General features: G+C 36.0%; 1 protein-coding gene across 1 annotated transcript in view; it reads right to left on the minus strand.

Annotated features, from left to right (window-relative positions):
* ARIH1 (ariadne RBR E3 ubiquitin protein ligase 1) overlaps positions 1 to 13,675 on the minus strand; it is a 105,528-nt gene that overhangs the window by 26,471 nt on the left and 65,382 nt on the right. The window contains exons 4-6 of the mRNA XM_010831423.1: positions 12,009 to 12,153; positions 4,679 to 4,771; positions 4,116 to 4,171 (exon numbers count right to left, since the gene is read on the minus strand). Of these exons, the coding sequence (XP_010829725.1) occupies positions 4,116 to 4,171; positions 4,679 to 4,771; positions 12,009 to 12,153 (294 nt within the window). The remainder of the gene's footprint in view (positions 1 to 4,115; positions 4,172 to 4,678; positions 4,772 to 12,008; positions 12,154 to 13,675) is intronic.

Here is a 13,675-nt window from a genome sequence, read left to right on the forward strand (position 1 = left end):
AGAATTGATACCTTTGAACTGTGGTGTTCGAGAAGACTCTTGAGAGTCCCTTGGACTGCAAGGAGATCCAACCAGTCCATCCTAAAGGAGATCAGTCCTGGGTGTTCATTGGAAGGACTGATGCTGAAGCTGAAACTCCAGTACTTTGACCACCTCATGCAAAGAGTTGACTCATTGGAAAAGACTCTGATGCTGGGAGGGATTGCGGGCAGGAGGAGAAGGGGACGACAGAGGATGAGATGGCTGGATGGCATCACCGACTCGATGGACATGAGTTTGAACTCCGGGAGTTGGTGATGGACAGGGAGGCCTGGCATGCTGTGATTCACAGGGTCGCAAAGAGTCGGACACGACTGAGAAACTGAACTGAACTGAACTGAAGCACAGCACACCCTTCCTCAAAGGCTTCTGCTTGGGGCTACCTCCCTTGGAAAGCAAACAAAAGATTATCCTAGTGGGGCTCTGAAGTGGGACAGCCTACGTTAGAATACTGGCTTCTCAACTTACGAAGTGAGGATATGTCCTTTGACTTCCACTCTTCAATTTTGTTGTTATTTTAGTCGCTAAGTCATGTCCAACCCTTTGATACCCCATGGACTATAGCCTGCCAGGCTCCTCTGACCATGGGATTATCCAGGCAAGAATACTGGAGTGGGCTGCCATTTTCTTCTCCAGAGGATCTTCCCAACCCAGGGATCGAATCCGAATCTCCTGCTTGACAGGTGGACTCTTACCCCTGAGCTACCTGGGAAGCCCATTTTTCAGTTTACTAATCTATAAAATGGATAGCAGAAATAGAGCTGGGAGACTAGCATAGTGCCTGGCAAATAGTAAGCACTCAATAAATATTAGATGAAGCTGAATTCATCACCATCATTATTATTTCACTCAGTTAAGATGTACTGTTACTCACTCAAGGAGGCCCTTCCTACAATTCATACCAGTCTAGATGTAGACCACTCCCCTTCAGTTTTCATGGCAAATTATACACTTCTTTACAGAATGTGTCATAATTTTCATCAGCCAGCTATCATATAATCATTCTTTAATATCTGCCTCCCTAATTCCCTATTCTCAACCAAACAATAAGCTCCATGAAAGGATCTCTTATGTCCAATACACTGCCTGGCCTGTGGAAAGTATTTAGTAAGTACTTTTCAAATGAGTAAACCTTCAGATTTTGCACATGTTGAAACTGAGGGATAAAAGTAATTAGTGCACAAGGCTGTTCCTCAAAAAGCCAAACACAAAATTACCATATAACTCAACAATTAATTCCACTCCAAGGTATATACATTCAAGAGAATTAAAAACAGGTGTTCAATATAAACCTTGCACACAAATATTCAAATAGTAACAAAGATTTCTACAAAAAGCAAAAATAACTCAAATGTCCAAGAACTCATGGAGAAATAAAATATGGAATATCCGTATAATGGAACATTAGTTAGCCATAAAAAGGAATGATGTCCTTATACATGCTGCAACATGAATGAACTTTGAACACATTATGTTAAGTGAAGGAAGCCATTCACAAAAGGTCATACACTGTATGACTCCATTTAAATGAAATGTCCAGAGTAAGCAAATCCATGCAGACAGCAAAGGTGAGTAGTTGTCAGAGTCTAGGGAAAGGAGGGAGTCAAGAGTAACTGTTTAGTGGATATGGGATTTCTTTTGGGGCTGATGAAAATGTTTTGGAATTAGATAGTGGTGATGGTTACACAACATCACATAAGTATTCAAAAAGCCACAGAACTGCGTACTTCAGTTAAAAAGGTGAATGTTATGTTATGAGAAGTTTACATCATTTAAAAACCAATGGGACGTCCCCAGTGGTCCAGTGGCTAAGACCCCGTGTTTCCAATGGAGGTGACATAGGTTTGATCCCTGGTTAGGGAACTAGACCCCACGTGCTGCAACTAAGACCCAGCACAGCCAAATAACTAAATAAATATTTTTTTAAAAATGAAAAAATAATTAAGGGGCTTCCCTGGTGGTCCAGCGGTTAAGAATCAGCCTTCAACACAGGGGACGATCCCTGGTAAGGGAACTAAGATCTCACATGCCATGGAGCAACTAAGCCTGTGCCACACACAAGTCCAAGTGCCACAGCGAAAGATCCCACATCACGCAACCAAGATCCCACGTGCCACAACTAAGGTGCAGCCAAATAACAAACATAGAAAGATGATTAATGTCAGAATATCTAATGTTGATTTACATTTATTTATTTAACCAGGCATGATAAACAATAATCTTCTAACCACATCTCACTGCCCAAATGCCTCCCCACTCTACACTATCCTCCTTTGCATTTGATGAGAAAATGCAAATCTCATCAGTCCTAATAACCTTTTATGACAAAACTCAAACTGTCAAACTCTTTTCATCCTCATCTCTAGTAATCTGCTACTTTGTGCTTTAGCCATGACAGAATACATAAAAGAGAAGTTCATGGACTATTACTCTCCACACAAAATTTTTAATCCTTGGTATCTCTCCCTAAGATGCCCTAATTCTTTAGGTAATGTGTTTCCCTGTAACTGTACTTTATACATACATTTACACATAAAATGGGCTTCTCAGGAGGCAGTGGTGGTAAAGAACCTGCCTGCTAATGCAGGAGACACAACAGACAGGGGTTCAATTCCCGGGTTGGGAAGATCCCCTGGAGAAGGGGATGGCAACCTATTCCAGTATTCTTGCCTGGGAAACCCTATGGACAGAAGAGCCTGGAGGGGTACAGTCCATAGGGTCATAAAAAGTCAGACACAACTGAAAGGATTTGGCAAACATGCATGCATCAAATGTAAACTATGTATTTATTATTAGGAACCTCTTGGGGAAAGGAAATGTATCTTAATTTGTTCTGTGTTTATGTGCTAATAAAACAGGCTCCCAGTAAATGTTTGTGGAAGAAATGAAAAGATACAGTGACCTGTACTGATGAAAGAATACAAAGAATTAAAAGTATCAGAGGACAAGATAAAGACAACTGGAAGGATGGTGGTACTTTAAGACCATACATGGTTAATGGAAATAAGATTTACTGAAAGACAAGCTGACAAGAGTAAAGGTATTTTAGTAAACCAAAGTAGGTTGGGATTAATAAAGTGGAATCAGTGGCTTTATAAACTGTGCTGGTTAAGTCAATTTATGGCTTCATTAGGTTAAGAATTTGCTCACTAAAACCCATGGCTGCTTTCACTCTTATTACTCTCAAATCCCAGTGCTTAAATGCAGACATACCTTTCTATACGGGCAATTATCCAGGACTAATTATAAAATTTGTCTGTGGATCATTCAGGCCCTCGGTCTATTTATCTTCCTAGACTAAAATCAATTAGGCTGCCTGAGGTTATAAAAACAGCACTGACTCAGGAATTAAGCGACTCCGGATTTTATCCCATGTACAGGAGCTAATTATACCTCTTTCTTCAAGTTTCTTTCTCTCCTTCAAAAGGGAACCTTTCACAAGGCCAGTAGTTAGCCAACAGCCTCCAGCTGCAGTGCCTTTGAGATTCGTAGCAGTGTTCCAGATGAGGCCACACCCGCCCTGCTTAGCTCCCAGTGAGAGACTAAGCGTGACACTGGTGCCGGGGCCTGGCCATTTCTGCTGCCTGAAGCATCCTGTGTGGGAAATCTATGCACTGGGGTTCCCGATAGGGCTGACAGAGACTCTCACAGCTGCACACAGTCTTAGTCACTTCCTACTGAATTCTTCTTCCTTCTTTCTCAACAGGTGTCAGAACTGTATCATGTCTGTCCACTCCTCCTATTCCTATTTATCCTACATAGATGCTATCCGTAATAAAGCACGTTCTAACTATGTCCTGGCTCTGCTTCTCAGAAGATCAACTGATACACTGACATAACCTATCCTCCAACTGCAAAGTTCGCTGAAATCTAGCTATCACGCATTGCCAACTTAACAAAATACTGACTGGGCATTTAACCAGGCTACAAACAGGCTTGTGTACTACAAAGGAATGTACGTTAGAATGTCTCTCCAGACTTTAAATGTTCACCTCCAGTGTGGTGTTGAGCAAAAATTAATTTGGCTTAATCAACTAATATATATTCAACATGCAGAATCTATCAAAAGTACTTACATAACTGTGTTGTCATCCACTAAGATATCACAACCATGAGCAGGACACGAAATAGTCTGGAAAAGATTGAAATTTAAACTACGTCTTCATTCAACAAATATTTACTAAATGTTTACCACTGCCAGGAATTTGCTAGGTTCTGAGGATACCTTAACATTTATAGGACCCTAATCATTTCCTTTCTTTTAAAAGAAACCTGTATGTGAGTATCTGTCACTATAAAGCAACTAAAATTGCTAACCCAAACAACTGGTTTTTCAATATTAAACTTAACTGGCAAAGGCAAGAGATACACAACAAAAATTCTCAACAAGTTTAGCCTGGATAAATACAAATGTTAATGCCTGCTAAGAAAACATTACCTGCACTGGATTTTTAACTGGAATATCACATTGTAAATAGGAAAAAAAAAAAATCTCAATTATCTTTTAGTTGTTTTAACCTAGAAAAAAGAGCCAAATGTAATTCACAACCCAGAATGCTTTACCTGTTTATATTTGTGTAACAGTCTAAACACTTAAAAGAAATTCAACAAAATCTCAAGAACAAATTGGCATCTTTACCTGTCCCATGCCTTCTTCCATTATTTTGGTAGTTAAATATTCACTCCAGCACTGCATACAAAACTTATGTCCACATTCAAGGCCAGTGAAATACTGCAACAAAAATAATATATGGACTTTCAAAAGAAATTATCAGAAGAATCACTATAGTGACTCAATAAGAATCAATCAGATCATGTTTCTCATAGTGGCTAAAATGTCCAATTTGACAGGACTAAATGGGCTCCTAAAACGAATTTCTATGGGGCAAAATCTATACACACATTCACTGAACAGAAAACAACGATAGATGATTCTACATTAGATATTTATAATTTTTAGGAAAGGCACACAAGTTTGTACCAATAAGCAAATGAAAAGATGCTCAATATCCTTAATCATCAGGAAAGGTAAATCAAAGTCACAATGAAACACCACTTCACACCCACTAGGACAGTTATAATCAAAAAGACACAATAAAAGTGCTGACAAGGATATGGAGAAATCAGAACCCTCAAACACTGCTAGTGGGAACGTACAGGAATTTTGGAAAACATTGGCAGTTTCTCAAGAAATTAAAAGTTATTACCAAATGATTCAGCAACTCCACTGCTAGGTATATACCCACATAAAAACTTGTACACAAATGTTCACAGCAGCATTAGCCACAATAATTCCAAACTGGAAACAAATCCAATGTCCATCAACTGATAAATAAGCAAAATGTGGAATATCCATGTAACAGAAAATTACTCAGCCATCAAAGCAGTAAAGCACGCACTATAATGTGGACAAACCTTGCAAACATGCTAGTAAAATAAACCAGTCACCAAATACCACATGTTGTTTGCTTTCACTTGTAGATTGTGGTTGCCTAAGGCTAACAAGCTTGAGAGGAATGGGAAGTGACTATACAAGGTCCTTGGGGGATTATTAAAATGTTTGAAAATGAATTGTGGTGATGGCTACACAACTCTGTGACTATGCTTAAGACCATTTTAAATAAGCAAGTTGTATGGTATGTGAATTACATCTCAATAAAGCTGCTACTTTATTATTATTTTTTGGCCATACTGCTTGCTTGGTTTGCAGGATCTTAGTTCCCCGACCAGGAAGTGAACGCAGCCCCACAGCAATGAAAGCACCAAGTCTTAACCACTGGACTACCAGGGAGCTCCCAATGGTGTTATTTCTAAAATGTCACACAGATACCACAGTTCTCGGAGCTGCACTGGAATATACCTAACCTAGAAAATAAAACCTTATGGAAACCAAAATACTTCTTCAGAATAGTAGTAATACTTTAATAGTAAGAATAATAATAGTAACATTTTGGCCTAATGTTATACTACTTATATGATTTGAAATACTTTCAATTTGATGGCTGGTTAAATGAACCTTATTATATTCTATAATGGGATATTAAAAGCAGGTACTTTAAGTAATATTAAGAGTGTAGAAGACTACACTTCAAAAGACAAACATGGTTATCATATTTTACTTTAAAAATATTTTACTATATTTACCACCTAATTCTTTTTAAATTAATATAGGCTATAGTTAAAGACAATTATTTAACAATATGAGTTTATGTTAAAAAAAAAAAAAAGTCTTATCTCCATCTTTCTCTACCTTGTCCTCTACTTCTCTACCCAGAAGTAATCACTATTTCCAATATATGGTAGAAGTACCACAAACCTTCTTCTGTATCTTGGTTTTCTTTTTATTATCTGTGCGATCAAATGAATGTATATCAGGAAAAACTTTGTACAAGTGAAATTCTAACAGTATACATTTTGATTATTGCAAAGAGGTTGTTGCAATTTACACTACTGAAGAAAACCTTCTCACACCCATGCCCAAACACTTAAAACTCCTTGATTTTTGCCAGTAACAGGTGAAAATGAACTAACTACCAAGAGTTTTGATTTTAATTTCTCCTTTTGAGTGAAGCTTAAAAATTTGAAACAAGATTTAAGGCTGTATATTTCTTTTTCTGTGTATTTTCTTCACCTTTTTTGCCAAATTTTCCTCTGGGCATTTTTTCTAAATGTTTTACTGGTTTTTTTTTGTTTTTACTTATTTAGAAAATTGACTGTTTATAAGTATGGAAAATATTTTCTCCCAGTTTCAATACATTTTGCTGCTGTGCAGAAGCTCTTCATTCATATACAGCAAAATGTATCAGCTTTAGAATCCATGGCCTCTAAATTAGTTTCTTCTTAAGTTGAAAAAAGTTGTGACAGACTTATGGACATGGGGAGAGGGGAGGAGAGGGAGAGATGTATGGCAAGAGTAACATGGAAACTTATATTACCACATGTAAAACAGAGCTAACAGGAATCTGCTGTAAGGCTCAGGAAACTCAAACAGGGGCTCTGTATCAATCTAGAGGGGGGAGATGGGGCAGGAGATGGGAGGGAGATTCAAATGCAAGGGGATATATGTATATCTGTGGCTGATTCACGTTGAGGTTTGACAGAAAACAACAAAATTCCGTAGAACAATCATCCTTCAATAAAAAAAATAAATTAAAAACGAAAGCAAGACATACAAAGGAAAAACTAGTTAAAAGATTATTTTGTTTCAATATGTGCAAATAAATTTTTAAACCTGGAAAAAAAAAGTTGTGTTTTTTTTGGGGGGGGAGCTGCACTGGGTCTTTGTCGCTGAGCACAGGCATCTCTAGTTGCAGCAAGACAGGGCTACTCTTTAGTTGCAGTACACGGACTTTTCAACGCAGTGGCTTCTCTTGTTTGGAACACAGGTTCTAGGGTGCGAGAGCTCCAGTAGTTACAGTTCATAGGCTTAGCCGCCTATGCCAGTTCCCTGTGGCATGTGGAATCTTACCAGACCAGGGATCAAATCCGTGTCCCCTAAACTGGCAGGCAGATTCTTAACTACTGGACCATCAGAAGAATCCTAAATTAATTTTGATACAAGGAGTAAGGCAGAAATCTAAGTTTCCAGATGGTTACAGAGTTGTTCCAACACCATTTATTAAATAATCCTCCTTAAAGGAAATACCCTCTCTGTTGTGTATTAAATTCTCCACAAATATACTCGACTCTGGCTTCTCTGGTGGCTCACTGATAAAGAATCCGCCTGCCAATTCAAGAGATCCAAGTTTGATCCCTGGGTCACGAAGATTCCCTGGAGAAAGAAATGGTAAACCACTCCAGTTCTTGCCTGGGAAATCCCATGGACAGAGGAGCTTGGCAGGCTACAGTCCATGGAGTGGCAAAGAGTCGGACACGACTGAGCAACTAAACAATACTCAACTCTATTCTGCTTTACTGCACTGCCTATTTCTGAATTTGGTAAGACTAGCTTCTCTCTACCCTCATCAATCTACTCTTTGCTTCATTTTATTAATATTCTATCTTTCCAAATACTTGTCATTTATTTATCTCCCCTTTCCTTCATATAGGTCTTTCATATTTCTTGCCAAGTTTATTCTTAGCTCTTTTATTCATTTTGTGGCTCTTATTAAAGTGGCATTTTAAATTCTACAACATTTTCTAATTAGCTGTTATTTGAAATATGCTTACAAAATTTCTGATGTTGCTTATGAGCTATAAATGCAAATAAGATACAATATTATAGCATACTAACTATGTAAAATATACTTGGAAAGTAACTGGGAAAGAAAAAGTTCAGAGTCCTGATACTGGTTTTACAGACCAAATAATATGGAAAATATCAAGGTTAAAATGTTACTATTCAGAGAGTGACAATGATTCTACCTGAGTCACAAAATAAGTGAAGATAGATATTTGGGAAATCAATATTCTAATCCAAAAACAAAAGATCTGAGAAATAAAAAGAATCTATTCTTACTACTACTCACAACAGTGAAGGAGATCTGGCACTAACCTATTGTCAGATTACTAAAGGAGAGTATTTGATTTTTGATATTTGAGGGGGCATTCTACAAATATAATAAAATCGTATCAGTAATTCTAAAATGTTTTATTCATAACCTAAAAACACAAACACACCCTCATGTGCTTTCCTCTTTTTTTACAAAGACTGATAGGTTAAAGGTCACAATGGTTACGCGGTGATCTCTATAGGTAACACGTCTACTTTGGGGGACTTTTACACCAGGGCTCTTTTAAGATAACATAAAAAGACAAAAACAAAGTTGTTTTTTTTTTCCCCCTTTCCAATAACTTTTTAAATTAAACAGGTAACAAGACTAAACAACATAAATTAGAAAAATAAATCACACATACATGTCCAAAGGTAAAGCAAAAAGAGGGTGGCAACTCTCACAGTCTTCAATTTTGCTTTTATCTATACCTTATTCTTAGAAAGTATAAAATGATTTACTTCATAAAAAAGATGATAGCTCAAGCTATATTTTCTAATAGAGCTAAATCTTAAGCTTTGATTGAAAATAATATTATTATATAAAGTAACTGTTGCCAAGGCTAAGAAATTCCTGAACTGGACACAACACAAGGGGGTAGGGGGACAGAGGAGGAATCTCTGAACTTAAAAAGAGTGTTCCAAAATCTCAGGAAATTGTTTTTAAAGAAGAGACCACCCAAAATAGCCCCAAAGTATCAATTTTATAAACTAAACTGTCAGAAACATTTACTTAAAAACCTGTTTTCATGTGGCACTATATAAGGCAAAGTTGCTTTCTAGAAGGATAAAGGTATTGAAGATAAACAATAATAAAACACAAGTTATCAGTGTTTGAAGAATAGTGGAAATTGATACATGGGAGTCAGGTAAATAATGTAAGTAAAGAAAGCATTCATCCAATTAATAAAGCCTGAATAAAGAATCTCAGGTGACATTCACTTGCAAAATTGAAAAGGTTAAAATTATCCTTTATTAGCCCAAGAACTGTGAGAAAAGAAGTCCTAGTTTCACTGTGCTTACTTTTTCCTAACACCTGGTACAGTTTCCATAACACTTTTAACTTACTTTCCAACCAATGCTGCTGTTTACTTTCTTGTCCTGTCACTTACATAGCCAAACTTCCTTTGAAAGAGTAATTTATGTTTATTGCCTCCACTTCCTTTCCCACCTTCAAGTCCATGACTCTTTAGCTCATGTAGTTTGGTTTCCCATCTTACCATAATACTTAAAATTACTTTTCAGGATCATCAGTCAACTTCTTGTTGCTAATTCCAAACTCAACCTTTCAATTACTCTCTCTGAAGCTCTAGCACTGTTCACCACTCTTGGTATTGCATTTTCTTCCTTTGGTTTCTGTATTGCTATACCCCCTGTTGCCCTACCTACCACAACTTCAGAGGTTAATTCAAATGTCAATGTCAGTGGGAAGTCTCCCTGATCCAAAACTGGGTTAGGTGTCTCTCCAATGTGTTCCCTCAGTACCATGCCTCAGTACCATGCCCTACCAAAGCTCTTACCATTTTTTCTATGTCATTTTACTTATTTGCCCAGTTAACCTGTAAATTATGCCTTTATTCTCCACTGTTTCTAACATTTAGAATAGTGTCGAGTCTGCTGAATAAATGAAGGCTGTTTCCTCCACTATCAGTTATTAAGTATAGCACAATCCACACTGCAAATATCTACTTATGATTTTCAATTCTAATTTGTTCAAGGGCATTGAGAAAGTTATAGCGGTTATTTGTGAGCAGCTAGCTTCAGTACTTATATTTAAGGTTTATACTAAAGAGGAGCTGGCTGTAAGAGAGCAGGAAGGAAAATGCCAAGGAATAAGAAACCATACATAATCCGGAACAAACTTTTTGAGTCTTAGTATTACCTCATAGAACCATTTACATACACTATACAAATGTCAACTGGCAAAGAGAAACTGTTAAAGAAAGATAATAAAATGGTCAAAACACAAAACTAATGTATTTTTAATAGCAGTGCTGATTGTTCTTTTTAAATACTTAAGTTAGGACTGTGATTTAAGTAAAGGGAAATGAATATAGTTTCAGGCTGACAGAGATCTGAAACAATATCTTATTCAATTTATTTGAAAGGTTAAAAAAAAATGAGACTCAGCCAGATTAAATCATTTATTACCCAAAGCCAAAAAGCTAGTGTTACAGCTGTGACTGAGAACATGGGGTACTTCCCCTGGCACTCCAGAGGTTAAAATACCATGTTTCCACTGTAGGGGACAAGGATTTGATCACTGGTCGGGAAACTAAGATCCTGCACGCCGCATGGCAAGGCCAAAAAAAATTTTTTTAATTCGAAAATAAAATAAGAATGACTTAAGAATCTGGAAATTCAGTTTAGTATTTTAGCTACTAAATTTTTTTGACTGAAAATTTTAATCAGTTGATTTATTTTTTAGGCCACACCATGTGGCATATAGAAACTTAGTTCCCTGACCAGGGATCAAACCTGTGCCCCCTGCACTGGGAATGAGGAGTCTTAAGCACTGGACCACCAGGGAAATGCTCCTACTAAATTATTTTAACTCTGATTTTCCAGTTCTCTAAGAGCATATTAATTAACTTTCTTTTAATACTCTTCTAAGTGCTTGTATGTGCAAACAAATTAATTTCCTTCAAATGAGAACGTTTAAAGGTACTCATGTCAAATTCTAAGATTAATAACAAAAAACCTTCAATATGTTAAAATATATAATACTGGTGACAAAGTTCTGGTATATACTAATTACTATAAAAACCTGCTTAACTATTACAATAGAGAATATAAACAAGATGGTTATAATTGTTGTAAAATTAAATTAGCCTTAGATATCTTTAAACATCTTAAGAGGTGAATTCTGAGTAATTAAATACATTTTTTTGGCCATAAATGTAATTTTCCTATGGTTACTAATAAAGTGCTTTCACAAGAAGAAGATTGTGTTTATTTAAGCATAACATTTCTTCACTAGATAAGTCAAAGTAAATCCTCTAAATACAATAGGTTTTAGGAGGGATACACGTACTAAAGAATAGCTGTTGGAATGGCTCTGTATGTGTGAAAATCTTTTGTTAAGAAGAGTCCTGAAAGCTCCCTAGTGAAATAGCATTAAAGACATTTTGTTAAGTGTTTTGGATATTCTAAAAACTTAAGTTTTAAATCTACTTTAATTTGGATAAAAATAATTCTATTTGCTGCCTACCTATTAACACAATTCTCCCATAGAGGTAAAGCAAAAAGATTCAGGTGTATAGTGACAACTTGGACAAGTTGCAGCTTTAAAAAGCAAATGAGGATGGGGAGGGGCTGAGAGACAAGCTCTTACTCTTCTTTATTCTTAATATATGGATAGGTTACTGCTTTGCTACAATCCCAGACTCCCAGAACTGCCTTTGTTGAAATAACGAAATGTCAATTTATCCTCTGAAGTAGAGTCAGCAGTGCTGGCCTTAAACTACCAGATACTCACCGAGTTAGGGTAGTTCAAGTAGCAGATCTGACAAGGCATATCCTGTGCTGATGACCTTGTATTCATCTGGCGTGTTCGAGACTTTTTACTTGGATTAATTACATGACACTCAGCAAAGAGCTTCTCCAGGTTTCCATCAAAGTACCTGCATTATTTAAACAGAAAGGATGAGAGCCCTGCAACAGCACACTGTTAGAGCTCTCAAAAACCTGATTTTCTATAGGGAAAAGCAAAGAAGTGAATTAAACCAAGACCATATTCCTTCTTGCTCAGAGAAAATGTGTTGTATGGCTACAAACTGTAGCAAACAGAAGTATATGTACAGGTAAGCAGATCAAATTTTTGCTATTTTAACATTTTTTACTTTGTTTTTATCCTGAGAAGTTAAGATATTAGTATATTAACAGAACTACAACTAAAATCTATGGATAAAAGTTGTATTATCTCTAACGGTACCTTATGAAAAGTGTGTTTTAATAGGCTAGGCTATATTTTACACCAATGAATTAACTTTATTAATAATTTTAGTTCTACCAGTTTAAATACATTAGTGAGTAAACTACCTACAAAGCATACTTTATCCCACAACTCATTTAAAAATTAACTACATGTGTCTCTTTCTACAAAAGACTTGCTTTCTAAATATTCTTTGAAAATAATTTTTAATTTATTAGGGTAGGGGAAGAAGGAGGAAACAAAAAAGTATATCTTTAAAAGTTTTTATATCAAATAATTTATATATTCATTTTTTCATATAAAGTATGTATCTATATTTACAGAAGTAGTTCACTAAGATATCAACAGCATAGTATGGCAAGTACTAGCTAGAGAGTTACGACTAAACTGTAAACTTCTTGACAGAAGTTACGGGTAAATACTTAGCACAATGTTTCCCATTAATCCAGTAAGACATGGTCTTTGGTCTCCTGAAATATCTTAATATTCTAAATGGAAAAGCAACAGATTAAAGAAAAAACTTTCAATTTAATCAGCAAAAATGTTAACATGGAATCTGATCAATTTACTTTTTAACTTAAGTACAGGCTTAAATAACTTCAATGTTCTTTATATATAAACAAGAGGTTCTCCAGTTAAAAAATTATCGATACTCAAAAGAGTTCCCAATAGTTTTCATGAAAGTCTTGTTCAGGCATTGTATCAAAGCATTTACTGCATCTCCAGAACATCACTCATGAGAACCACCACCACTCTCTAAAGACAAATAAATATCCTTTTATAAATGCTTTGACTACAATTATGTTTCAATGAAATGGTCATGTCATCAATCAAAATGTCAACATATTATTAATATAAAAGGGGAACGCATATGAAGTTGTCTCTGATGATTCAGCTAATCAAAATATATAGAGCAGAAAAATCAAATGTTTTTCTTCACAAGTTATCTTTGAAAACACCTAAGATATAAGTTTTATCTGAAAAGTTGAAACATATGAAGAAAACACTAAATATGAATAAGTATTCCAATTAACCCCTTGTTTTTTAATTAAAAAAAAAAAATTTGTGGACACAAGAAAACACAAACTCCAGTTATCAAAAACTTGAAAATTAACAACTAATACTTCAGTGAACAGTCTAGGTAGCATTCTATGCAAATACAAAGAGACGTGCACATCTGATATCATCTCATATTCCAGGCTTATTACCTG

This window comes from Bison bison, unplaced genomic scaffold (genome assembly GCF_000754665.1).
Source record: "Bison bison bison isolate TAMUID 2011002044 unplaced genomic scaffold, Bison_UMD1.0 scf7180017864526, whole genome shotgun sequence".
Lineage (NCBI taxonomy): Eukaryota > Metazoa > Chordata > Mammalia > Artiodactyla > Bovidae > Bison > Bison bison.